Genomic DNA, 24,852 nt, shown 5'->3' with positions numbered 1-24,852 from the left:
AAGATTTGCTTTTTGTCCAGTTCCTCTCTCAGGAATAGGAAGATTAGGTAACTCTTTCAGAAAGATATAATTACTGGCCCTTCTGTAATATCCTATTGGAGTAATTTATTTGAAGATATCCCTTGGAAGAAAGTGTGGTCTTTACCCAACAAATATTTAATCGCTAATAAGGCTAAAGACGTGTCTTTTAAGTTGCTGCACCAATTTTACCCTGTCAATCTTTATATTAAAAAAATGTTACCTGAGATAGATCCCCTCTGCTCCTTTTGTGGAGTGGAAGATGAATCTGTCCCTCACCTTTTTTGGGATTGTGTACATGTAGCTCTTTTTTTGGAAGAAATTTTGTCTGTTTGTCCATGTTTGTCTCTTAGACAATTTTTATTTGGTGTTTAAAGATGTCTTATTTGGAATTCATATCTATAATAAGAATCTAAAAGATCAATATTTTCTAATAAATCTATATATTTCTAGGTAAGTTTTTTATAAACTTTTATACACATAAGTGTAAATTTTTGTCTATTAAACCTCTATTTAGTATATTTTGCAAAGACTTGAAATGTTATTTGGATACCATCTCTACTTCCAGCAATGTCAAAGCTTTAAAATCTTTTATGTTGTGTACTAAGTATAATATTTATGCTCTTTCATAATGCTTTTTTAATAAATTTAATAAATTTTATTTAATTTATTATAATTTTTTATTATTACTTTTTTATCTCCAAATTAATTTATTTTACATTTTATATTACTCCTGGCTAAATGTTTATTCTTTGTTTGTTTTCCTGGTTCTTTATGTACTGTTTATATTTCCACTGTTGTTGTGAAATTTTGTTTTGAGCTGTTATCCTGTTTTTTTACTTTCTTGTCCATTAAATAAATAAATAAATAAATAAATAAATAAATAAATAATAAAAACAAAGTTCTACTGCATCAGCTCTAACAGTGTGCGTTTTGGGCTGCTGTTTGTGGAAATGGTGGATTTTACGCTGGAGTTTGGCTGAAAAAAGCGTCAATCGATCTGACAACCCATCCGGCAACATTGTTTTCCTAGGCAAGTCACAGAGACAGCAGATGGAGGATGTGGGTACAGAGAAAGACAGAGACAGCAGATTGAGGATGTGGGTACAGAGAAAGACAGACAGCAGAAGGAGGATGTGGGTACAGAGAAAGACAGACAGCAGATGGAGGATGTGGGTACAGAGAAAGACAGAGTTACACAGTGGCAGTTTGTTACAGCGGAGGGTGAGAGGATGTGCAGAGATATCTTTCCTGCTGTTCTAAAGGTAATTCGTGTTTTGTTTTCTTTTTTTAACGAAAGTGTAAGACTTTTCGGTTTGTTGTGTGGTTTTATTCCTCTGTTTACATTTGCTAGAAGTGAAGACACCTTTTCGTATATTGTTTGAACTGAGATGAGAAGTTAAGCTAAGCTAAGCTAACATCTCTCACAGACTGACGTTCATTTATTTATATTTACAGTTTACGGGGTTTTTTTTCCGGTTATTCTAGCGAATATCCTATAACAAGCTTTGTTCCAAAGTTTCCAGAAAATGTGATCATTTTCGAGAGTTAAAAGTTTCAAAATGCAAATCCAAAATGCCTCTCTTATCCCTACATAGTGCACTACATTAGAGATAAAGTAATGGCCACCGCTGCACACTACATAGTGCACTACATTAGAGATAAAGTAATGGCCACCGCTACACACTACATAGTGCACTACATTAGAGATAAAGTAATGGCCACCGCTACACACTACATAGTGCACTACGTTAGAGATAAAGTAATGGCCACCGCTACACACTACATAGTGCACTACGTTAGAGAATAAGTAATGGCCACCGCTACACACTACATAGTGCACTACATTAGAGAATAAGTAATGGCCACCGCTGCACATTACATAGTGCACTACACTAGAGAATAAGTAATGGCCACCGCTACACACTACATAGTGCACTACATTAGAGATAAAGTAATGGCCACCGCTGCACACTACATAGTGCACTACATTAGAGAATAAGTAATGGCCACCGCTACACACTACATAGTGCACTACACTAGAGAATAAGTAATGGCCACCGCTACACACTACATAGTGCACTACATTAGAGATAAAGTAATGGCCACCGCTGCACACTACATAGTGCACTACATTAGAGAATAAGTAATGGCCACCGCTGCACACTACATAGTGCGCTACGTTAGAGAATAAGTAATGGCCACCGCTACACACTACATAGTGCACTACATTAGAGAATAAGTAATGGCCACCGCTGCACACTACATAGTGCACTACATTAGAGAATAAGTAATGGCCACCGCTACACACTACATAGTGCACTACATTAGAGAATAAGTAATGGCCACCGCTGCACACTACATAGTGCACTACATTAGAGATAAAGTAATGGCCACCGCTACACACTACATAGTGCACTACGTTAGAGAATAAGTAATGGCCACCGCTGCACACTACATAGTGCACTACGTTAGAGAATAAGTAATGGCCACCGCTGCACACTACATAGTGCACTACATTAGAGAATAAGTAATGGCCACCGCTGCACACTACATAGTGCGCTACATTAGAGAATAAGTAATGGCCACCGCTGCACACTACATAGTGCGCTACATTAGAGAATAAGTAATGGCCACCGCTGCACACTACATAGTGCGCTACATTAGAGAATAAGTAATGGCCACCGCTGCACACTACATAGTGAACTACATTGTAATATCTCTCGATAGTCCCTCTGTAGAACGTGGTGAGGATGGAGGGTGGAAGATGTTCTTTCCTCAGCCTTCGCAGAAAGTACAGGCGCTGCTGGGCTTTCTTTGTTATGGAGCTGGTGTTGAGCGACCAGGTGAGGTTCTCCGCCAGGTGAACACCAAGAAACTTGGTGCTCTTGACGATCTCCACGGAGGAGCCGTCGATGTTCAGCGGAGAGTGGTCATTCTGTGCTCTTCTGAAGTCAACAACCATCTCTTTAGTTTTGTCCACATTCAGAGACAGGTTGTTGGCTTTGCACCAGTCCGTTAGCCACAGCACCTCCTCTCTGTATGCTGACTCGTCGTTCTTGCTGATGAGACCCACCACGGTCGTGTCATCGGCGAACTTGATGATGTGATTCTAGCTGTGCATTGCTACACAGTCGTGAGTCAGCAGAGTGAACAGCAATGGACTGAGCACACAGCCCTGTGGGGCCCCAGTGCTCAGTGTGGTGGTGTTGGAGATGCTGTTCCCGATCCGGACTGACTGAGGTCTCCCAGTCAGGAAGTCCAGGATCCAGTTGCAGAGGGAGGTGTTCAGGCCCAGCAGGTTCAGCTTTCCAATCAGCTGCTGAGCAATGATCGTGTTGAATGCTGAACTGAAGTCTATGAACAGCATTCGAACATAAGTGTCTTTATTGTCCAGGTGGGTAAGGGCCAGATGGAGGGTGGTGGTGATGGCATCATCTGTTGAGCGGTTGGGGTGATAAGCGAATTGCAGGGGGTCCAGTGAGGGAGGCAGCAGGGTCTTGACGTGCCTCATGACGAGCCTCTCGAAGCACTTCATGATGATGGGTGTAAGTGCAACGGGACGGTAGTCATTGAGGCAGGACACTGAAGACTTCTTTGACTTCTTTCACCGCTGCACACTACATAGTGCGCTACATTAGAGAATAAGTAATGGCCACCGCTGCACACTACATAGTGTGCTACATTAGAGAATAAGTAATGGCCACCGCTACACACTACATAGTGCGCTACACTAGAGAATAAGTAATGGCCACCGCTGCACACTACATAGTGCGCTACATTAGAGAATAAGTAATGTCCACCGCTGCACACTACATAGTGTGCTACATTAGAGAATAAGTAATGGCCACCGCTACACACTACATAGTGCGCTACACTAGAGAATAAGTAATGGCCACCGCTGCACATTACATAGTGCACTACACTAGAGAATAAGTAATGGCCACCGCTACACACTACATAGTGCAGTACACTAGAGAATAAGTAATGGCCACCGCTACACACTACATAGTGCACTACGTTAGAGAATAAGTAATGGCCACCGCTGCACACTACATAGTGCAGTACACTAGAGAATAAGTAATGGCCACCGCTACACACTACATAGTGCACTACGTTAGAGATAAAGTAATGGCCACCGCTGCACACTACATAGTGCACTATTGAGAAACATCCCTGTTGATTAAAGCATTCAAACAGCCTCCATCTGTGGAGGAGACCCGCTGGTGGGAATCTCTTTAATCCCCAGCGATTCATAAAGCTCTCGCAGTGTTCATGACATGAAGGACGTGCCCTGATCAGTCAGGATCTTACTCAGGATCCCGATTTGGGAGATAAACACGGAAGAGAGTCTCTGCAACATTATGTGTGGAGATGTTTTGGAGATGTTGTGGTGATATTGTGGAGATGTTGTGGAGATGTTGTGGAAATGCACTGTTTCCGGGTGTGGCGTTGTGTAGTCCACTAGCACTAACACAAAGCGATGCCCTCGTGGAATCTGATCTAACGGCCCGAGGTCCATACCAGTTCTTTGGAAAGGATCATGATTAATGGTCATTGGCGCTTTTGGGGATTTCATGAGGTTTTGTTACTCGGTTTGTTGATTAGAGGCTGCTGAGCAGTCGTAGCTTTTTGTGTATAAAAAGAAATGTGCATAAAATCCAACAAAATCACTGTGAAATGTCTGAATTCTTAGGGATTTCTTTATTCATATTTATAATATTCCAGAGTGAAAACTTTCTGTGATGTTTGAAGAAGAATTATTAAAAAAAAATAAATAAATGCTAATAAGCAACCTGAATATGTAGCTGTCACTGCCTTCTTCAGTGAAACTGAGCTAGCTAGTGGACCTGATTTTGGAAAAGCCTTTTGATGATCTTACTGATTGTTACATGCCCCTTTTTATGTCTAGGGATTTTGAGGCAGTAACATGAGGAAGAGAGGTGACACTTGATGGGAAAGGAGGGACACAAAACCTTTTAGAAAAAAAAAAACTTATTTTACTATGCACTGTCACAGGTAGATATTACAGTATGTACCCAGGGGTTCAATACAAAGGTAGTAGGGGAAACACTATAGTATAATATTATATATTATACTATATAATTAGATAATAATTAGATGCCAAGTAGACACAGTAAAATAACACTGAATGAACTTCTGCTTTACTGATCGTCATTTAGCACTTTCAGGTACAGTGCTGTGTTTCTGGACGTGTGTGTGTGTGTGTAGACTGTAGATAGTAGACTGTTTTAATGTATTACTTTGTTCATTCGTTCATCTTCAGTAAGAAGGTATTTTTATAACCTTTTTGTGCAGCAGAAAATGGGCTAATAGCCTAAAAATGTCTCCATGTGATTTTAAGTTTTGTTCTAGGGTCTTCTGTACAATGAATCATCTCAAAATGTTATTCAATTAAAATAAAATTTAAAATAAACATCAACATTGTGTTTCTGTCCTCAGTCTTAAATCAATATTTTAAAATTAGTGAAAACTTTCTGTGAAGTTTTCTGTGAAGAAGAATTATTAAAAAAAAAAAAAAAAAAAAAAAGCTAATGCTAATGCTAGCTAGTGGACCTGAGTTTGGAAAAGCCTTTTGATGCTCTTACTGATTGTTACATGCCCCTTTTTATGTCTAGGGAACTTGGTGGCAAAGTCTCAAATAACGCTAAAAATATGGAGGTAATAATTATTAGGGACATTTTACTGTCACTTTCCTTGAAACGGACTTGTTCTTGATTCAGGATAAAGGGATTCTTGACAGAAAAAGGGCTGCCAGATCTGTATCACTAAAGCAGCTGACTGGATGATCAAAACCCCTCCCCCAAAAACATGTGTTAAAGCCACAGAGTTTTATTAAAACGGTCTCTTATCATTACATATAAAGTTCAAGTTCAAGTGGAGTTTGTCATTTCAGCCATATACAAGTACATAGTGAACAACGTTTCTCCAGAACCAAGATGCTACATAAGATGACACAGAACAACACAGAACTACAAGGGACTACATAATTTATACATAAGGTGCACAGGTGCAAACATGTGCAGACAGCACAAGACAGTACAAGACAGCACAAGACTGTACAATGGCTACAGCGCCGACCAGTACACAGTTCTGTTTAAACGTGACCTAGTGACAATAGTGCAAATATTACAAGAGTACGATACAAGTGGCTGAAATAGTGTAAACATAAGTGTAAACATAAGAGTAGCAGCTTATGTACAGTAATAAGTATTTGTAGCAGCATAAACATGTGCAAAAACTTGCAAAAAAAATTGCAGAGAGGATGGAGGATGCTCAGTTTTGTGTGTGTGTGTGTGTGTTCCTTCAGTCCAGTTTCTGAGTATTGAGGAGTCTGATGGCATGAGGGAAGAAACTATTGCACAGTCTGGTCGTGAGGCCCGAATGCTTCGGTACCGTTTGCCAGACAGCAGGAGGGTAAAGAGTGTGTGAGAGGGGTGTGTGTGGTCGTCCACAATGCTGGTGGCTTTGCGGATGCAGCGTGAGGTATAAATCGCTAATAGCCCCATACAGTTCACAGAGCGCCTCCTTAGCATTAGCACTGGGGGGAATGTACACTCTGTCGCTGAGCCACGTCTCCGTGAAAACAAAGACACATCATATGTTGTCATAAATAAAGTTCTGCTATGTTGGTCAATAAATTGATATATACCAGATTCACTAATTGAGATAATTACAAACAGGCTAATTCAGTTCCACAAACACACCTGAAGACGTGATTAGTATAGCTGGATTGAGTTGTTTGAGTTACTATATCAAGACTCAAAACCATGATCAGCGAGTCAGCTATTGGCTAATGATAATCGTATGGAAGCCTGAAATGGCCATTCAGCAGTAGGCCAGTTTAGTTTATTGTGGCTCTGGGATACTAAATAAGATGTGATCAGCATGGAAGCATGTATCTATATGTAGCCTATGCATCTATATGTGTTTTTATGTAAAGTTAGGTATATTGTTATGGAAAGTGGTTTTGTACCCTTTATAATCTGAAATTGGTTCAGATCGCTACACATCACACAAGGACTTTTATGCTGACACCTGCTGAGAACTCTAAATCTTCGAGAAGAGAAAGTAAAACTGCAACTATGAAGTTGAAGGGTGGAGAGTAGTTGCAGAGATGAGGGCCGGGTTTCGTTTGTATTACTGATGGATTTATCAGTGAAACCAAATGCAGTAGATGACTTGCGCTGGATGTTGGTGAATGGCAATGTAGAAAGCTGGAGATTGCAAAGGTTTTTGTGTTTAACATGTTTGTTAAAATATATTATACTATATAATTAGATAATATTTGTTTGTTGTAGAAAATCTGCACACACTGAGGGTACAATGGACGCCATGACCTCCTTTTCTTACATCTACATTGTCACCATCTGTGTGGGTAAGTAACATTTTTTCCATAAAAGAGATGAAACATAAGGTTCTTAAAATAAGTGCACTGTCCAGATTAATCTAGAATTTAATTTTCCCATCTCAGGCCTCCTCTCTGCAGAAGCTGAGATCACTGTATCTGGCCAAGTGGGGTCTACAGCTGTCCTGCCGTGTGAACTGCAGCGTGTAGGCACTGAAATACAGCATATTAGGTGGATCACTGAATCTGAGACTGTGTTTGAGCGATTGGGTGAGGAGAGCTATCAGGCTGAGGGATATGAGGACCGTGTGGACGTCCCTGAGGAAGAGCTGCATAAGAGGAGCTGTTCCTTGGTGTTGCACAATCTGCCACTTACTGATGCAGGTGTCTACACGAGCTACCAGACAGTGAGACGCTCCAAGAGCTCTGCCTCTGTCAAGACAAAAAGAGACCTGATCAGCCGTGTTAAACTCTCAGTCCAGGGTAAGTGAGTTAGTCTCAGTAGGACACACACTGACTGTTACACACATCAGAAAACAAACCTAGAAATAAGGAGTGATTGAAAAAGTGCAAATCTTACTGTATAATGAAAACAAGGACCAAAGCTCTTCATGGGAGTGTTAGATGGAGCCAGAAAAACACAGAACACCTGATCATTTTTGTGCTTCTCTTTTTACACACACTTGTAAACACCATCTAACAACTTCAGATTGGAAGCATGTGCATTACACAAGTGCACTAGATTTTAATTCAGAACATTTTTACCCCTGGAAGCAGGAACACTGCAGCTGAAATGATTTTCTGGGTCATTTGTAAAGTTTACTTAGCATTGAAATAGTATTTAAAAGTATTAATTAATCAACATATTCAGTTGACATTATTCTTAAATATTATATCATTGTACACCGATCAGCCATAACATTATGACCACTGACAGGTGAAGTGAATAATATTGATTATGTCATTACAATAGCACCTGTCAAGGGTTGAGATATATTAGGCAGAAAGTGACCAGTCGGTTCTCGAAGTTGATGTGTTGGAAACAGGAAAAATGGGCAAGTGTAAGGATTAGAGAGACTTTGACAACGGCCAAATTGTGATGGCTAGACGACTGGGTCAAAGCATCTTTAAAACAGCAGGTCTTGTGGGGTGTTCCCGGTATGCAGTGGTTAGTACCTACCAAAAGTGGTCTAAAGATCGACAACCGGTGAACTAGCAACAGGGTCATGGGCGCCCAAGGCTGACTGATGCGCGTGGGGAGTGAAGGCCCAACTGGTCTGATCCTACAGAAGAGCTACTGTAGCACAAATTGCTGAAAAGTTAAGCTGGCTATGATAGAAAGGAGTCTGAACACACAGTGCAGTGCAGCTTGCTGTGTATGGGGCTGTGTAGCTGCAGACCTGTCAGAGTGCCCATGCTGACCCTGTCCACTGCCAAAAGTGCCCACAATGGACAGGTGAGCATCAGAACTGGACCACGGAGCAGTGGAGAAGGTGGAGGCAGTGTGATACTCTGGGCAATGTTCTGCTGGGAAACTTTGGGTCCTGGCATTCATGTGGATGCTATTTTGACACATACCACATACCTAAACATTGTTGCAGACCAGGTACACCCCTTCATGGCAACGGTATTCCCTAATGGAAGTGACCTCTTTCAGCAGGATAATGCGCCCTGCCACACTGTAAAAATTGTTCAGCAATGGTTAGAGGAACATGACAAAGAGTTCAAGGTGCTGACTTGGCCTCCAAATTCCCCAGATCTCAATCCAATCGAACATCTGTGGGGTGTGCTGGCCATCAAGTCCGATCCATGGAGGCCGCATCTCATAACTTACAGGACTTAAAGGATCTGCTGTTAACGTCTTAGTGCCAGATACCAGACACACCTTCAGGGATCTAGTGGAGTCCATGCCTCGACGGGTCAGAGCTGTTTTGGCAGCAAAAGGGGGACAAACACAATATTAGGCAGGTGGTCATAATGTTATGGCTGATCAGTGTATATGCATATGAACATTCATAATGATACAGCATCAATTATTTGGATGGGTTACATAAAGAAATGTGATAACAGTGCTAACTTTAACAGCATCACATGAAAAGTCAATAAGCAGAGATTTAAAGAAGTTTGGTATTTCTTGATGTTTCCTTGTGAGATTTGAGACTTTTTAAAAAAGGTACTATTTTTCAGAAGTGTCCCACTTTAGCATTATTCACCCTGTTTCATTCAGCTTTAAATGTTCCAGTTCTTTTTTTTAAACATTTACAGTGGTAAATATAATAAACAAGAAGAATAATGAGGGTTACAGTAAAAGAAATTCTGAAATGAACTAAAGCATATTAACTTATAAGTGGTACACCATAAAAGAGTCTTATAAGCAATTGGATTATTGGATTATTAAGAGTCTGATTTCAAGGAATCACTAAAAAAAATTCTAGCTAATACAGAAGTTTGGGGATAAATTCCTTTTTACAAAATTTGAAAAGTCAATCCAAAACACTTTGCAATAAACACAATTCAAAAAGTGGTGACCTGTTTCTGGAAAGTGATGACAAAAGGAACAATTGGGTGAAATAGTGTTATTAAACTTTGCTAGTTTATAATTTACAGGGTACCAGTTAAGAATAATCTTAAAAGAGACTTAAGAGAAGAAAGTTTTTCTGAAGAAGCCAGAATTCTTTCCATTGTCATGAATTAAATGCATCCTCCATGTCTTACCATGTCACTGAAGTAAAACATTGCAGTTACTTAGAGAAGCTGCTGTGGTAATGATGTGATTCATTCTGAAACAGTAAGCAGCACAAATCGAGGGGTAGGAAAGTGTGATACTGCGCATGCGCGGTAATGAAAGAGTGAAAGAGATCAGAAAGAGACTGCAGAAGCAGGATGTGGTACAGAGAAAGACAGAGACAGCAGAAGCAGGATGTGGGTACAGAGAAAGACAGAGACAGCAGAAGGAGGATGTGGGTACAGAGAAAGACAGAGACAGCAGATGGAGGATGTGGGTACAGAGAAAGACTAGTGATGGGAAGTTCGGATCATTTTACCGACTCGGACCTTTGAGTCTCGTTCAGCAAAATGAACAAATCTTTTTTCGAGTCATTTCGTTCATTTCGTTCATTTTAGCAAAATATAATTAAAATGTTACGTGTTACTTCCCTAACACATCTACTACTTACGCAAACATTGATCACACTACAATGTCATAAGTGACCAAGATGGCGGCGCGTGCACAACGCGAGGCTCAGCGTCTCTTCAGTTTTTGCAAATTGGCAGCGATATTCCTGCTCATTTCGGGTTTGTTCATTCAGAACAGCTTCTCTTTAACATCCTACACCCGACAAGAGCTTTTGGATATTAGATTGCAATATTCCGACGGTTTTATCAGCAATCTTCGTCTCATCCCTGAGCTCAGTAGAATACCCGACGCTACGCAGGCTACCCGGCCGACCGGAAGCGCTCGAAGGCGGCGCAGAGACTGTAAACAAAGACGGGGGAAGCGTGGAGGTCTAAGAACTAAGCTAAAGCTAACACCGGCTTTCTCTTCCCAGCATTTTCCTAGCTAATGTGCGGTCACTGGCAAGCAAAATGGATGAGTTACGACTTCGAATCACCAACAACAAGAGACTTATGGACTGTAACGTCATGTAATTCACGGAAACATGGTTACACAGCGGAATACCCGACAATGCTATTGAGCTAGCCGGACGCCTCACTCTCAGGGCAGACAGAACAGTAGAACTTTCCGGTAAAACAAAAGGCGGTGGTTTGTGCATTTATGTCAACAAGGCTTGGTGTACGAACTCTGTCATTGTTGGAAGACACTGCTCAGCTAACCTTGAGTTTCTCATGGTGAAGTGTAGACCGTTCTATCTGCCGAGGGAGTTCACTTCAACTATAATAACAGCTGCATATATTCCCCCGGATGCTAATGCTAAGCTTGCCATGAACGAACTGCATGTGGCTATTAGCAAACAACAAACTGCACACCCAGAGGCTGCATTTATTGTGGCGGGTGACTTCAACCACTCCAACCTCAAGACAGTACTTCCCAAATTCTATCAGCATGTCTCCTGCCACACGAGAGGGGATAAAACTTTGGACCATGTCTACACCAATATTGCTGGAGCCTACACAGCAACCCCCTCCCCCACCTGGGACAATCTGATCACCTCTCGTTGTTCCTCACCCCCAAGTACTCTCCACTCATCAGCCGTGTGAAGCCATCAGTGAGGACCATCAAAGTGTGGCCAGCAGGGGTGGACTCCGTACTCCAGGACAGGTTTAAAGAAACAGACTGGAGTATGTTTGCCTCTCAGGCTACCTGTGGCTCTCACACAAACATTGACTCTTACTCCCACTCAGTACTGGAATATATCAACACCACAATTGACAGTGTAACAACGGAGAGACAGATCACCACGTACCCCAATCAGAAGCCTTGGATGAACAAGGAAGTGCGGCTCCTGCTGGAGGCCCGTAACAATGCATTCAGATCAGGTGACGCACAGGCCTATAATACATCCAGAGCGGACCTGAAGAGGGGCATCAAGAAGGCCAAGCTAGACTACAAGCTGAAGGTGGAGGAACACTTTGTCAATTCCGACCCCCGACGCATGTGGCAGGGCATTCAGGCCATCACAGACTATAAGCCCAGTAACTCCACACCGGCAGTCATGAATGTGTCCTTCCTCAACGAGCTAAATGACTTTTACGCCCGCTTTGATAAGGGCAACAAGGAAAAGGCTGCCTATACAGAACCCTCTGATGACCATCAGACCCTCACACTCTCCTCCGCTGACGTCCATAATGCACTGAGCAGAATCAACGCACGCAAGGCTGCTGGCCCTGATGGCATACCTGGACGTGTGCTCAGAGCATGCGCTGAGCAGCTGGCAGGTGTCTTTACAGACATCTTCAACCTGTCCCTTGCCCAGACAGTAGTACCAGCGTGCTTCAAGACCACCTCCATTGTGCCAGTGCCGAAACACTCCTCTCCAGCATGCCTAAATGACTATCGCCCTGTAGCACTCACACCCATTGTGATGAAGTGTTTTGAGCGACTGGTCCTGGCTCACCTCAAGACTTGCCTGCCCCCCACACTGGACCCTCACCAATTTGCCTATCGAAGCAATAGAAGCACAGAGGATGCTGTGTCCACAGCACTGCACTGTGTGCTCTCCCACCTGGAGAACAAGAACACATACGCAAGGATGCTGTTTGTTGATTTCAGCTCAGCATTCAATACAGTCATTCCCTCCAAGCTAATCACTAAGCTTGGGGATCTTGGCATCAGTCCCTCCCTCTGCACCTGGATCATGGACTTCCTGACCAACAGACCTCAGAATGTTAGGTCAGGCCACAACTGCTCCACCACCATCACAGTCAACACTGGCGCACCCCAGGACTGTGTGCTGAGCCCGTTCCTCTACTCCCTGTTCACTCATGACTGCAAGCCTGTGTATGGATCTAACTCCATCATAAAGTTTGCAGATGACACCACGGTGATTGGGCTCATCAGTGACAACGACGAGTCTGACTACAGGGCAGAGGTGGAGCACTTAGCTGCATGGTGCGCTGACAATAACCTGCTTCTCAACACTAGCAAAACCAAGGAGCTCATTGTGGACTTCAGGAAGGAGAAGAGCGTGCCACATGATCCCATCCACATCAATGGCATGGCTGTTGAACGTGTCTCCAGCTTCAAGTTCCTAGGGACCCACATCTCAGAGAACCTGTCCTGGTCAACCAACACCTCCAGCCTGATCAAGAAGGCCCATCAGCGCCTCTTCTTCCTGAGGACACTAAAGAAAAACCGCCTCTCCGCTGACATCCTGAGCAACTTCTACCGCTGTGCAATTGAGAGCATCCTTACCAACTGTATCACAGTCTGGTATGGGAATTGCTCTGTCGCAGACCGGAAGGCACTGCAGAGGGTGGTGAAAACCGCGCAACGCATCACAAAGACTCCACTACCTGCTATTGAGGTGGTCCAGAAGAAATGCTGTCTTAAGGACTCCTCCCATCCTGCCCACGGTCTTTTCCAGCTCCTCCCCTCCAGGAGGCGCTACAGGAGCCTCAAGACCAAAACCAGCAGGTTTAGGAACAGCTTTTTCCCACAGCTGTCTCCCTACTGAACTCTGTCCCCCACTGAACTGTATATAACTTTATCTAACTGTATATACATATCTGTATATATTGTTCATACCTCATCTCTGTACTTGTACATATTGTTCTTACCAGGTCTTTCAATTGCCCATCTGTACATTAGTATAGCACATCTGTAGATTAGTTCATACTACATCTGCATATTAGCATTAGTATAGCACACCTGTATATTGTACATATTACATCTGTATATTCTTGCACTATCTTAATTTAATTCCACTTATCTCTCACTGCCCTTGTCTGTACATAACTGCTCTTAACTGTACATTCTGTTTGTTTACTACTGATTATACATACTGTTTATACTGTACATTCCGTTTGTTTACTACTGTTTATACATACTGTTTATATTGTACATTCCATTATTTACTACTGTTTATACATACTGTTTATATTGTACATTCTGTTTATTTACTACTGTTTATACATACTGTTTATATTTATATTTACTACTGTTTATACACACTGTTTATACTGTACATACTGCACTTGCTGCTTTTTGCACTACTGATTAGATGCTAAACTGCATTTCGTTACTCTGTATTTATACATGTGTAATGACAATAAAGTTGAATCTAATCTAATCTAATCTAACAAGACAAAACTATAATACTATAAGGAACAGAAAACATTAATTCATTGTTTACCTGGATCTTTAGTCTATGATTAGCTCGCCTCACCTCTTATCTGACAAGTCTATCTAATACTATAACGTAATGACGTAATGACATAAAGGGGCAGTTGTGGCCTAACGGTTAGAGTCTCGGACTTGTAACCCGAAGGTGAACCCGAAGGTCATGGGTTCGAGTCTCTGGTCTGGTAGGTGGGGGGAGTGAATGACCAGCACTCTCTCCCACCCTCAATAGGTGAGACCCTTGAGCAAGGCACCGAACCCCCAACTGCTCCCTGGGTGCCGCGGCAAAAAAGGGTGTGTGTGTGTGTGTGTGTGTGTGTGTGTGTGTGTGTGTGTGTGTGTGTGTGTGTGTGTGTGTGTGTGTGTGTGTGTGTGTGTACACCTTGGCCACACTTCACTTCACTATAATAATAATAATTACTATGCATAATAATTACTAGGAAGGTTGTAAATTAACTAATTTTTCTATCGAAAGACTTGAGAGATGAACTAATCAATTCTATTTCCGGCTCAGACTGCATTGGTTAAGCTTATGGAACTCAAACCCGAAGACTCGAGAGGTGAACTGTAATTCCAGTACAGAACCTATAGGATGTTGAACGAATCACTTCCCGAGATGGAATGACCCATCACTACGCAAGACAGAGACAGCGCCAGTGTGTTACAGTGGAGAGTAACAGGGTGTTTACAGATTTCTTTCCTGCTGTTCTAAAATTAATTCGTGTTTTGTTTTCTTTTTTTAACGAAAGTGTAAGACTTTTCGGTTTGTTGTGTGGTTTTATTCCTATGTTTTCATTTACTAGAAGCGAACAAACTTTTTCATATTTTGTTTGAACTGAGATGAGAAGTTAAGCTAAGCTAAGGTAAGCTAAGCTAAGCTAAGCTAACATCTCTCACATGCTGACGTTCATTTATTTATATTTACAGTTTAGGTTTTTTTTTTTCGGTTATTCTAGCAAATATCCTATAACCAGATTTGTTCCAAAGTTTCCATAAAATTCGATGATTTTCGAGAGTTAAAAGTTTTCCAGCCAACTAGCTCTGGGCAACTGCGGAGATGTTGCGGAAGTGTTGTGGCGATATTGTGATGATGTTGTGGAGATGTTGTGGAGATGATGTGGTGACGATGTTGTGGAGATGTTGTGGTGATGTTGTGGAGATGTTGTGGTGATATTGTGGAGATGTTGCGGAAATACACTGTTTCCGGGTGTGGTGTTGTGTAGTCCACTAGCACTAACACAAAGCGATGCCCTCGTGGAATCTGATCTAATGGCCCGAGGTCCATACCAGTTCTTTGGAAGGGATCATGATTAATGGTCATTGGTGCTTTTGGGGATTTCATGAGGTTTTGTTACTCAGTTTGTTGATTAGAGGCTGCTGAGCAGTCGTAGCTTTTTGTGTATAAAAAGAAATGTGCATAAAATCCAACAAAATCACTGTGAAATGTCTGAATTCTTAGGAATTTCTTTAGGATTCATATTTATAATATTCCAGAGTGAAAACTTTCCATGAAGTTTGAAGAAGATTTATTTAAAAAAAAAAATGCTAATAAACAGCCTAAATGTAAGAATTGTAGGTCCATTAAAATATTATTGAAAATGATGTCCTAAGGATGAGAGGATGAGAATAAGTGTTAATTGACCCTGTAGCAGCAGAGAGAGTTTATGAACAACCTGAAGAGCTCCAAGTCTCATCAACAGCTTCACACTCATCACACTCTCTCTTTATTAATGTGTCTGTTAGACTGAATGGAGCTCAGGATTTAAACCTGATGGCACTCAACCTGTAACTCCTGGATCACAGCACTTCAATAGGATCAATAATACACTTACAATGAATACACTAATGCTGTGTGTTTACCCAAGGAAGTGTAACGCTGTATATACACACACCGATCACTTTATTAGGAACACCTGCACAGTCCTGCAGTTAATCAGCTGATCATGTAGCAGCAGAGCAATGCATAAAATCATGCAGATACAGGTCAAGAGCTTCAGTTCACATCAGGAAGGAAGGAAGAAAAAAAGAAACAGTATGTGCCTTGCTGGCACAGAACACTTATAAGGAGAGACTGAGAATTAAACAGAAGGCCAAACCAACAGATGAAACTAATAAAACACACAGAGAGAGAGAGAGAGAGAGAGAGAATTTTTTTTCCTAATCTTCAGCGGTCCAGTTTGGGTGAGGTTGTGCTCATGATAGCCTCAGATTGCTGTTCCTGGCTGACAGGAGAGGAACCCAGTGTGGTCATCTGCTTTTGTAGCTCATCCACATCAAAGATTGATGTGTTGTGCGTCCTGAGATGCTTTTCTGCTCATCACGGTTGTAAAGAGTGATTATTTGAGTCACTATAGACTTCCTGTCAGCTCAGACCAGTCTGGTCATTCTCCTCTGATCTCTCTCCTCACCAAGGTGTTTCAGCCTTCAGACCCTCCACACACAAGATGTTTTTTGGTTTTTTATTGCCACTCACTGGATGTTTTTTCCTTAATTGCACCGTTCTGTGTAAATTCTAGAGATTGTTGTGTGTGAAAATTCCAGGAGATCAGCAGTTACAGAAATACTCAAACTAGTCCATCTGTCACCAACCATCATGCCACGATCAAAATCACTGAGATCACACTTTTTCCCCGTTCTGATGGTTGATGTGAGCGTTACCTGAAGCTGATGGCCCGTACCTGCATGATTTTCTGCACTTAGATACACTTTAATAACAGACACCTGGGAAAAACACTGGCCACCACTGACTGACTAACTCCAGCTCAGGAAACATTTTAGTGTTAATGTTAGGGAACATCATCAAAGTGCAGGAAAAAAAGAAAACTGAAGTGTTTGACATTACCAACCAGCTGATTTCAGTTCATTTAAATGTTATTTGTACAGTGTTTTTAACAATAGACATTGTCACAAAACATCTTTACAGAAATCTGATTGTAGATTTAGATGCTACCCAGATAGCAAAGGGACGTTATTTAACATTGAATCACCGTCAGTCAGATAACATAGACGTGTTAAATCAGTGTTGATTTCTGATGATCTGATTCACCGTCACAGTGCACACACTGCTCACTGTTGAATCAACTGCATTTAGTCCATTATCGAAACACTGAATTATAATCTAATAAATCTGCCAATCTGACCTACACAAGTGGTTTTTATTACTCTGACAGAATAAACACTTGTTTTAAACACAATTATCACAGTATGAAGCTCGTTAGCTCATTATTTTGGGGCTTGATGGAGTCTACAGGCCTGCAGTATGGATTAGGGAAGTTATATGTTTTCAGGTAAAACACAATAATAGAATAATTGAAGTTATTATTATTACTATTAACAATATTTAGTAATTCAAATTATATTCTAATTAGAACCTCAAATAGGCATTCATAGAGTCCAGTTACCATGGCATCCTAGTCAAATAATTATTTATGTAACTTTCAGAACCATTTGATTTAAGTAATAATAAAGCAAGCTAATAATACGTAAACAGTAAGATAAAGTAAGTAAGATAAATTAGAAAAGGTCCATTTCCAGATGATGACAGAATTTAATTCTATAATAGCTTGAATATACGGGTCATTGCAGTAGAAGAGTTAGCTAGTCTCATATAGCTAGGCTATAGCACACTCACACTGATTAGCAAGCTGCTGTGGTGTTGTTAGCGTGAGTGTGACAATGCAGAAGCCGTCTGTTTTTCTGTGCTTGTGGTCCTGTTTTGTGTGTTTTTAAGTGTACAGGTTCACCAGAAGGGGTTTGTTCTAATCCGTTAGATGGGATTCACCAGCATGCAGTGCGTCTCTGCTTTAAAGATAGCTTCCTCTCATTTGTTTAAATTGCTTTACACACAACACGCACACCACTCAATCTTCACTCCAGACAACATCCCGACATTACTCACTACTGATATGAGCCGTCTAATGCTATAGTTTTGCGTTCTGTATTAAACGTAGTCTTTGGCAATAGCAAACTCCACCTGCTGCCTCCCTCTTGTTGTGGTCCAGGCGGAGAGCGTAACAGTGAGCTATAGATTTTTCTACCAGAAATCCTTTTGCTATAATGTGTTGATGCTAAATGTGTTCCTATTAAACGGTTCTCCTCAGGGCTGGATATTCTGACGTATTTGATGCTGCTGAAACTGGTGGTGATTTACAGTGACATGACTTTGGCCATCTTGCCTTGAATTCAAACCTATGTGTTTAATATGTTTATTAAAATGTATTATACTATATAATTAGATAATATTTGTTTGTTGTAGAAAATCTGCACACACTGAGGGCACAATGGACATCATGACCTCTTTTTTTTAATTTCTTACACTGGGGGGAAAAACGTGCATCTCGGCACCTGCTGTTTTTACTGTATGCATATTCTACTGAATATTCCTAAAGATGGCAATTCTCCAATTAGAAACGCTCATTTTAAACAGGTGGAGTAGTTCATATGTATCTGTAACATATTTTAATTTGTAAATTTAAAATATATGCACTGTACCAATGATTGCCAATATACATCCAATGAACTGTATTTCTACATAAATTCAGCAAAAGTCAACAAGAACTGTGAACAGAAAACTGTATGCTGTTTATTTTATACAGTATTTCTTCTAATCTGCAGAAGGGTGCCAATAATTCTGGTGTTCATAAAGGGAAAAAAAGAGAGAGAGGAAGCAAGGAAAATGACATTTCTCTGGAAAATTTGCAGCAGTTTCTCAGACTGTATTTTTAGAGTATATACAGTTTGAGAGTAAAAGTGAAAATGTTTGGAAGGTGTTATGAGCCAGCATGATGGAGCTGTGGTTTAAACAGTTGTAGAGAAACGTGAACAACACAGACTTTATTTATTATCATTATTTATCATCATATACAGAACGCCATCACAGCGCTAGCTTGTTGTTTTGGGGCGTGATGTATCCTACAGGCCTACAGTATTAAGTAGGAGAGATATTTTTCTGTTTATTTTCATTTTTATTATATCATTATTGCTGTGTTTTACCTTAAAACAGTTGTATGCTGTAGAGAAAATAAATGCACTTATTATTACTATTAACTGTATTTCATTATTCAGACTATAAGATTAAATAAATTAGCTGTAAATGTTGAACCTAATTAGAACCTCAAACAGGTTTTATAGCATGCAGGTACAGTGGTGTACATATAGAGCCCTTATACATTTCCTTCAATTAAATTTTATCTGTGTTTGATGGTCAAGGATATTTGATGTGTGATTGCTATAGGAAAGACTCGTTGGAGAAGATGATACTGATTAGCATGCTGCAGCTGTCACGCCAATGTAGATTTTTTTCTTCCAATAATATTTTTATAAGTATATTGATGTATTAGCCGCAGTGGAAATGGTGGTGATTTACAATCATATGACTTTAGCTTTATTATTGGAGTCTGAAATTACATATTATATTATATAGTATAAATAAAAAAATTAATAAGAAATTATTGATAAATACCAAGAAGCACTCTATTACCTGTTGATGTTCATATAATTTTCCTTGTTTTAGGAAATTTCCACACACTCCTCCAGACAGTATCAGGGCATCATGACCTCCGTTTTTTCCATTTGCATCGTATTGGGCTCCATGTGTGTGTGTAAGTAACTTTTTGTTATAAAACAGATGAAACATTAAGGCTATTAACATAAGATCACTGGCTAAACTACTGTTTTTTGTTTTTTTATTGCCACTCACTGGATGTTTTTTCCTTAATTGCACCGTTCTGTGTAAATTCTCGAGATTGTTTTGTGAAAATTCCAGGACATCAGCAGTTATAGAAATACTCAAACTAGTCCATCTGTCACCAACCATCATGCCACGATCAAAATCACTGAGATCACACTTTTTCCCCGTTCTGATGGTTGATGTGAGCGTTACCTGAAGCTGATGGCCCGTACCTGCATGATTTTCTGCACTTAGATACACTTTAATAACAGACACCTGGGAAAAACACTGGCCACCACTGACTGACTAACTCCAGCTCAGGAAACATTTTAGTGTTAATGTTAGGGAACATCATCAAAGTGCAGCAAAAAAGAAAACTGACCAGCTGATTTCAGTTCATTTAAATGTTATTTGTACAGCGTTTTTAACAATAGACATTGTCACAAAACATCTTTACAGAAATCTGATTGTAGATTTAGATCCTACCCAGATAGCAAAGGGACGTTATTTAACATTGAATCACCGTCAGTCAAATAACATAGACGTGTTAAATCAGTGTTGATTTCTGATGATCTGATTCACCGTCACAGTGCACACACTGCTCACTGTTGAATCAACTGGATTTCATCCATTATCAAAACACTGAATTATAATCTAATAAATCTGCTAAACTGAACCACTAAACTGAATTCTGAAATTCTGAGTATGATTGCTATAGGAAAGACTCGTTGGAGAAGATGATACTGATTAGCATGCTGCAGCTGTCACGCCAATGTAGATATTTTTCTTCCAATAATATTTTTTGTAAGTATATTGATGTATTTGCCGCAGTGGAAATGGTGGTGATTTACAATCATATGACTTTAGCTTTAAAATTAAATATTATATAGTATAAATAAAAAAATTACTGAGAAATTACTGATAAATACCAAGAAGCACTCTATTACCTGTTGATGTTCATATAATTTTCCTTGTTTTAGGAAATTTCCACACACTCCTCCAGACAGTATCAGGGCATCATGACCTCCTTTGTTTCCATTTGCATCGTATTATGGACCATGTGTGTCAGTAAGTAACTTTTTGGTATAAAACAGATGAAACATTAAGGCTATTAACATAAGATCACTGGCTAAAAGGTGCTGAAAGTAATCTAGATTTTAATTTTCCCATCTCAGGCCTCCTCTCTGCAGAATCTGAGATCACTGTATCTGGCCAAGTGGGGTCTACAGCTGTCCTGCCGTGTGAACTGCAGCGTGTAGGCACTGAAACACCGTATATTAGGTGGCGCATCAAATCTGAGGATGTGTTTGAGCGATCGGGAGAGGAGAGCTATCAGGCTGAGGGATATGAGGGCCGTGTGGACGTCCCTGAGGAAGAGCTGCGTAAGGGGAACTGTTCCTTAGTGTTGCGCAATCTGTCACTTACTGATGCAGGTGTCTACACGAGCTACCAGATAGTGAGACACACCGAGAGATCTGCCATTCCAAAAACAGAAGAGATTAGCCGTGTTAATCTCTCAGTCTATGGTAAGTGAGTTAGTGTCAGTAGAACACACACTGACCGTTACACACATCAGAAAACAAAGCTGGACATACTGAATGATTGGAAAGGCACTAAGCTTACTGTATAACAAAAGAGTTCATATTTAAAGATAATGTCAGTGTTTTCAGTCCTAGTTGAGAACTTCCGCACTGAACAGCTAATTACAAAGCTCTTCATGTGTGTGTTAGACTGAGAGAGGAGAACAGAGAACACCTGACCATCTGTGAAGTTCTGTTTCATCACACACTTGTAGACGTTCTCTCACAACTTTAAATCTAAATAATTTTCATTAAACGAGTGTGCTCTAGAGTTTTAAATCAGAATGTCTTTACCCCAGATAGCAGGAACTGTGTAGCTGAAATTATTTTTTTGGTTATTTGTACAGTGTGTTCCCTTTGAAATACTATTTCAGTGCTATTCATTGGTTGTCAGTGATACTCCAAAATATTATAACTTTATATAGTAATCACATATTAGCTATAGTATTAATAATGTGAAACATTGCAGAGATAAGACAGTCTTGTTCATTTTAGTGGAGAGGGTGATTTAATAAACGTGTGTTAAAACAGTACTGGAGTGAAAGATTGTGAATGTAAACACTGAGCTACGTTAGCAGTGAGCCTGACCTACACGTGTTCCTGATCTACAGTTACAGAGTAAATCACTTTAGCATCATTGAGGAGAGTACACACAAAAGAGCTATGAATGTACCAAGATGATAGAATAATGTTTTTTTTCCATTACAGAAAAACCTCCTGAAAAGAGAACTGAAATTCCCACAGGTGAGATACACTTGTGTGTTTCATTACCTGCAAAGCAGATTTAATTTCTTATACAACCAATAACTCCATTTATTTCAGGATGTTAAGTGCACTGGGCTTTTTTCTGTCTACTTCATTTTTTTGTGTTTTTTGTTTTTAATTGCCCATGAAATTTTTGACCTTAGTTAATTATACACTACGTGGCCAAACGTATGTGGACACCTGACCATCACAGCCACATGTGATTCTGACTTTAAATTAGTATTGAGTTGCAGTGATGTTTCTCTGTGAAGGGCGAGTGGACACAAACCATACCAGCAAAATAATAACACCAGAGTTACCAGTTTTTCCTTTAATTTGTCACCCGCCTCTGTATATATACATGTATATTGTTTGATTTTGGTTGTAAACCTCACTGCTTAGACTTTATGTGGAAAATGTTCTAGCTAAACTAGATAAAATAATTAATTTCTGTTTTTCTCCAGATGATGCAGGAATGAAGTGTCCTCACCCACCGATCATGGTCTTGTCCCTCATATCATGTTTACTCCTCCAGTTCTTCTTTGCATAAACCTGAGTGTGAATTAGTGGTGCACAGGACTGTCTTTATGCCTCCAGCACCACGTGGTGGAAGTGTTATGTTTTTGGGTTGCGTTGTTGCGCCTGTCACTCTGTGTGTTACCTTTCAGAAGGTCAGAGCCAAAGCATATAGGGAGGGTCAGACAAAGATCAATCCTAATGACCCCCATAAAGGGTACAGGAAAGAGAGAAAAGAAATGTACCCTGTCCACTTTAGGGTTACGGGAACCCAGCCCTGGAGCCAGGCCACAGGCGTCTGACTTACAACTCTGACTGGAGATTCCTTCCATAAATATTAAGAAGTTACAGCAGATGTAAAAACATTTGATGCTTGTGAGTTTTTTGCTGGATGCCACTGGAGCCCAGTCATGATGCACAGCTCTAATGTGACTTGTTTATTGTGACCTGTGGGAACAGTAGGATGCCATTTCAGACATGGAAAAAGTGTACATAGCTAAGGCCAAATCCCAAATAGCTTCCTACTCTTTACATAGCAGCACAACAATGAGTTGTACACAAACACAAATATATTTAGACCAGTTTTAAACATAACTGGAAGATATAAGAATGTATATTGAATCTATCTTCTGTACTGCTTAATAAGGTGTAGTGACACAAGTTACATTTTTGTTGCAGATGGTTTGATGATATTGCTTTTGGCAGTGCTGTCCGACAGCTACATAGACGCTTAATTTCATTAACTTCATTACACAAGCTAACCTGTTAGAAGTTTTCCTACATCACAGTTGAAGTATTATTCTCAGGGTTTGCTGTTAAACTGCAATGACTGTAAGTGATATCCATGACTGTAAGTGTTATTGTTACTGATGCTGTATATAATCACTTTTGCTAATAAAGGCACTTTGCTGAACAATTTATAAGGAATAATGTGCGAGCTCAATCAACATGTGACCATATTTTTAAAATATCAACAGGGATGTTACTCACACCAGCTTTACACTCCTCCTTTTATATTCTTACTTCAAAAGAGAATGTATACTGACTTTATATTTCCATGAATCAAGTACATCACTTAAAGTACATAACTTAAATTACATCACTAATATCACTGTTAGACTCTTTTAAATTCATCATCATCTTCAGTGAACATTTTTTCCTGGTCAGGGTCGCAGTGGATCCAGAGTCTTTCCCAGGAAAACTGAGCACAAGGCAGGAAAACACCCTAAACTGAATGTCAGTCCCTCACAAGGCCTCATAGAAGCACATTCACATCCTCATTCACACCAAGGGGCAGTTTAGAGTAGCCAGTCCACACACCTGCATGTTTTCAGGGAACTCTGTGGAAATGCACTGTTTTTACTGTTGAAGACCTGTGTGATTTTCTGTTAAATGCATTTTCCCCTGATTGCTGTTCATTATTCTTATTGTTCATAAATCACACAAAGGTCTTCAACAGAAGAAATATGAAATCTGTAAAAATTTTATTTGTAAAGTTATTATATACATATATATTTTATTATTACTTTATTATTGTCCTGCATAAATAAGTACCAAGTGATATTGGCGATTTGATTGAAAACAAAATGGTGGTCTCTGACAGTGCTGTATAGATACTGTATAGAAATATTAAACTGCTTTTAAAAATAAAAAATCAACTAGTAATAAACTCAAAAGAGTCAATATTTGGTTCATTTAAAACACAGAAAAAAACCACTGACAAAATGTACATTTATCAAATACACCACAGAAAAATATTTAATTTAATTTAAATATTTGATTAATATTTGAAATGTATATAACTAAAATCTATGAAATTCAAATACTTTTATTAGCTATCAGGCTCCATAGTTTTGCCCCTTTGCCTGTTGTACAGTTTTATAAGGAAATCCACTGGGAAGTTTTTCAACAATTTAGAGTTACTTCAACTGAAACTGTTTTGTTGTTGAACATATAGAGCTTATATGTACTTATTCTGTAAGTGATTATATTATAAGTACTTATAATGTAAGGGATTTTTCAAAGCTGTAGATCTGCACTCTTTTATATGTGTATAAAAAAATATATATATACTGCCTCATAAAGGCTTCGAAGCTTCAGGAAGCAGTGTTTTGAAAGCAAACCCATCACTAGGTTCTGTCTTTCAGCTTCCAGTACA

The 24,852-nt window shown here is 39.9% G+C and overlaps 1 protein-coding gene across 2 annotated transcripts; it reads left to right on the top strand.

The window, feature by feature from the left end:
- The first annotated feature begins 1,164 nt into the window (after window positions 1–1,164).
- On the top strand, window positions 1,165–22,990 carry LOC117598105 (CD276 antigen homolog). 2 transcript variants are annotated; one of them, XM_053236734.1, is made up of 5 exons: window positions 1,165–1,283; window positions 7,341–7,417; window positions 7,514–7,870; window positions 22,143–22,178; window positions 22,643–22,990. In XM_053236734.1, the coding sequence occupies exons 2-5, from the start codon at window positions 7,366–7,368 to the stop codon at window positions 22,726–22,728; spliced, it is 531 nt and encodes a 176-aa protein (XP_053092709.1). In that variant the 5' UTR covers window positions 1,165–1,283; window positions 7,341–7,365; the 3' UTR covers window positions 22,729–22,990. The 2 variants fall into 2 exon arrangements, with proteins under 2 accessions (XP_053092709.1, XP_053092708.1); XM_053236733.1 differs by lacking the exons at window positions 1,165–1,283; window positions 7,341–7,417; window positions 7,514–7,870 and adding exons at window positions 15,120–18,612; window positions 19,699–19,786; window positions 21,030–21,380.
- Window positions 22,991–24,852: the final 1,862 nt, after the last annotated feature.

This window comes from Pangasianodon hypophthalmus, chromosome 9, assembly GCF_027358585.1.
Source record: "Pangasianodon hypophthalmus isolate fPanHyp1 chromosome 9, fPanHyp1.pri, whole genome shotgun sequence".
NCBI classification, from domain to species: Eukaryota; Metazoa; Chordata; class Actinopteri; order Siluriformes; family Pangasiidae; genus Pangasianodon; species Pangasianodon hypophthalmus.
This window is presented reverse-complemented; position numbering and strand designations above follow the sequence as displayed.